The following is a 2,994-nucleotide window of genomic DNA, read 5'->3' as shown; positions in this document are numbered from 1 at the left end:
CTCTCTATTTTATTGAAAATGAAAACATAAGTAAAGAGGAGTTAACTGAAAGCTTTACAAATTGTGGAATTTAAAAAGAACTGGAGGATATTGAAGCTAACTAAAAGCTATACAAATTCATACGCTCGAATAGTCAGTTAACTGAAGCTTAACATTTAAAATAAATGTTACCTGAAGCTTAACAATAGTAAGCTTAACAAACAAAATCTTTAATTTAATAAAAGTTTAGTGATACAATCACAATATCTAAACAAGAAGCAATATATAAAGTTTACACATAAAACCATAATAAAGTTTACACATAAAATCATAATAAAGTTTACACATACAATCACAATATTCGAACACAGAATAATAGAAAGACTCAACCACAACGATACATTATCCATTTTTCTTAAGGTATAACTGGTAGTTAAACTCCAACCAAGACTTGCGAGCTTCATCAGTAGGCATCCCCAAAAATATTTGTCGGTTATTTTTCTTGCGGGACATATTCATAGTAAAACTGTAAATTTCACTCCCAACTAGAATATCAGGAATTTATCCCAACGTGCTAATACACTTCTCTATGGATGTCTCATCAACTGCAGGAGATGTAGCAGTGCTTTTTCTAAACATAAACTCTATGAGAGAGTGTATATCTTCTATTATTAATGTTGCATCTATTTTTTTTCTTACTTGACTACTGGTGCTAACACCATTAGTTGGTTTTTGTCTTTTTAGTGATGGCTCTGGAAACATAACAGAATTTATATTCTTGTAGATCATCACTTTCATCGCTTATTTCATCATTAAGATAAGTAAAGTGTTCTTTGTCACAATCATCAATAACATTTATCCCTTCTTCATCGAGATTAAGTCCAATGCCAGACGATTGTTCTTGATTTGCTGCACATGCTCTTTCTCCTGTGGCAACAACATCAGCAAACAATGCATCGTAAAACCATGTGAGCGAAAGATCTTTGTTCCTAAATTTCTTATATTTTGCATTTTCCTGTAAAAAGAGAAAATAAAAACTACTTTAATCAAACTGATAGAATTAACAATGACAAAAATAAGAATTACACATATAATAATGTGAGAAATGTACCTTAATTTTTCGCTCCCACCAATCATCATCTGCCATAATCATATTTTTCGTGGCATCCCATCCTAAACATGTCTCCCCTCTCATCAATTGCTTAAAAAGTGTCCATTTACCTTTCATGTAATCCCAATAATGTTTTATTTTTTTTATCATAGTCTTTCCCCGTCTTCTTACAGAACTCGTCAACAATACTTTTCCAACCATCTTTATTTAATTAAGTGTTTGGTCTATTTTCTTTTCTAACCTCTTGCTCACACAACTCAAGAAATATAATATGTGTATCATCGTCCCACTTAGTATTGTCTGGCATGATTGAACGTAAATAATCTGAAGAAAGCAGAACAACCAAGAAGCTAAGACTGAAGTTGCATAAAGCCTGAAAGAGCCTTGTGTTTGACAGAAAGAATGCCTTTAGGCGTTTGCTTTGAGGCTCCGTAAAGGAATTATTCGCAGCTCTCAAGCAAGAATGTGATACTTGTCAAGTTTCTTTTAAATACAACTACATATTTATGTAGGTGTAAGTTAAATAGTACTACTTTGAACTAGCTTATTCCAGTACAAAAAAATTATATTGTTTATGCCATTGAATTAATAGTGTCTTCATCCATTCCATTGCAACAAAAAACTATATTGTTAATGCCTAGAGAGAAGCAAATTCTGCCTCTTGCGCTAATCTACTTAGGGAGTCAAGCAAAAGTATCCAAATAGAAGCGTTTCATGCTATTTGCCGCAAATCACAATAAGCCTCCAGATATTGTTAGCATCCTTATTGCTAACGGAAGCAAACTACTTTGCCTCTTTGCTGATTTTAAGACTGACAAAGAGGAAGAGCAGTTTGAGGCCGACAAAGCGCAAGTTGTTAAAGAAATCGCAGCCCTTGGACACAAGGAATGTTGTTGAACTCGGCACTAGTTATTTTTCTGAGTTGTTGAGTTTGTGTTGTATCTTTAATACCAAAAACAAAATTGCTTTGTTTTCCTAGGTTTTACACACGTCATTCAAACAAGCTAAGGATTTAACTCTGTCTTTTCTATTACTGTAGTAGGACAATTGTTGAGGGCTATACAAATATCAACATAATTACATTAGTAGTTGTAGTAGTAATCAGTAGATTTTCTCCATTAATTTTGAATAAGTAAAAACTGAAAAGTGACTCAAGTAATATGAGCCTCTGTTATACTGTACCAAAGGAAATAAAAAGAAGTTTACAAACATAGAAATCGTATGATTAAATTTACTAGGAATTGAAATTCAACAGGAAGATAACTTACTGGACTGAAGAGGCTTTCAAATTGGAGCTGAAGCTGGGAAGAGTTATGGAAGAAGAGGAAGAAGAAAGCAGAGGCGCTGTTAATAACAGAGAAAAGAAAGAGACCGTATGTTTTTAGGTTTTCTAGTGAGGGGTAATTTCGGGAATAAGAAATATGATAAGGGATAAGAAAGTAATATCCTTGGTCAAACCAATATGGATTTTAAGCCAATTTAAAAAAAGTTGGGTTTACCCAACTTGTTAGTTTTGGCTTTTTAAGCAAATTTTAACTTTTTTATGCCTTTTTTTTAGTTGCCAAACACTTCCAGAAGTTAAAAGTGCTTAAAAGCTTGTTTGACCAGCTTTTAAGCCCATCCAAACAGGCTCTATATCTTCTGTTCATGGGTCTTAGAAAAATACGTATTTAATAAAGTTTATCCGAAAGGAATATTAATTTTTATGGCATTCCGAGAAAATATTATTAACATATTTCTTATACATTTCATGCATTTGTACATGTACATTGACCCATGAACAAATGGCATTATATACGCGTATATATGTATATTATATTTATATGGGATATGGGAAAAGGTTACGGCGTTATATACGCACCACCACCTGATCAACTGGTATATGTTGATGATTTTGCCCACGG

The 2,994-nt window shown here is 32.9% G+C and overlaps 1 protein-coding gene across 3 annotated transcripts; it reads right to left on the bottom strand.

Annotated features, from left to right (window-relative positions):
• Nucleotides 1–270: 270 nt before the first annotated feature.
• Nucleotides 271–2,473, bottom strand: LOC107803490 (uncharacterized). Of its 3 annotated transcripts, none has more exons than XM_016627230.2 (3): nt 2,359–2,458; nt 1,091–1,414; nt 271–994 (listed from the first exon to the last, which is right to left on the bottom strand). In XM_016627230.2, the coding sequence occupies exons 2-3, from the start codon at nt 1,289–1,291 to the stop codon at nt 701–703; spliced, it is 495 nt and encodes a 164-aa protein (XP_016482716.1). In that variant the 5' UTR covers nt 1,292–1,414; nt 2,359–2,458; the 3' UTR covers nt 271–700. The 3 variants fall into 3 exon arrangements, 2 of the variants coding, with proteins under 2 accessions (XP_016482716.1, XP_016482717.1); XM_016627231.2 differs by having other exon boundaries at nt 1,091–1,200; nt 2,359–2,439; XR_012695900.1 differs by lacking the exon at nt 1,091–1,414 and having other exon boundaries at nt 2,359–2,473.
• Between the last annotated feature and the right edge of the window lie 521 nt (nt 2,474–2,994).

Source organism: Nicotiana tabacum, chromosome 10 (assembly GCF_000715075.1).
Source record: "Nicotiana tabacum cultivar K326 chromosome 10, ASM71507v2, whole genome shotgun sequence".
In the NCBI taxonomy this organism is placed as follows: Eukaryota; Viridiplantae; Streptophyta; class Magnoliopsida; order Solanales; family Solanaceae; genus Nicotiana; species Nicotiana tabacum.
The sequence above is the reverse complement of the archived record's forward strand: the minus strand, read 5'-3'. Positions and strand labels throughout refer to the sequence as shown.

Excerpts from the sequence above, each read along its gene's own strand:
- LOC107803490 (XM_016627230.2), bottom strand. The coding sequence starts at position 1,291 with ATGGTTGGAAAAGTATTGTTGACGAGTTCTGTAAGAAGACGGGGAAAG. Across the intron at positions 995-1,090 it reads GGTGGGAGCGAAAAATTAAG|GAAAATGCAAAATATAAGAA; the intron begins GTACATTTCTCA and ends CTCTTTTTACAG.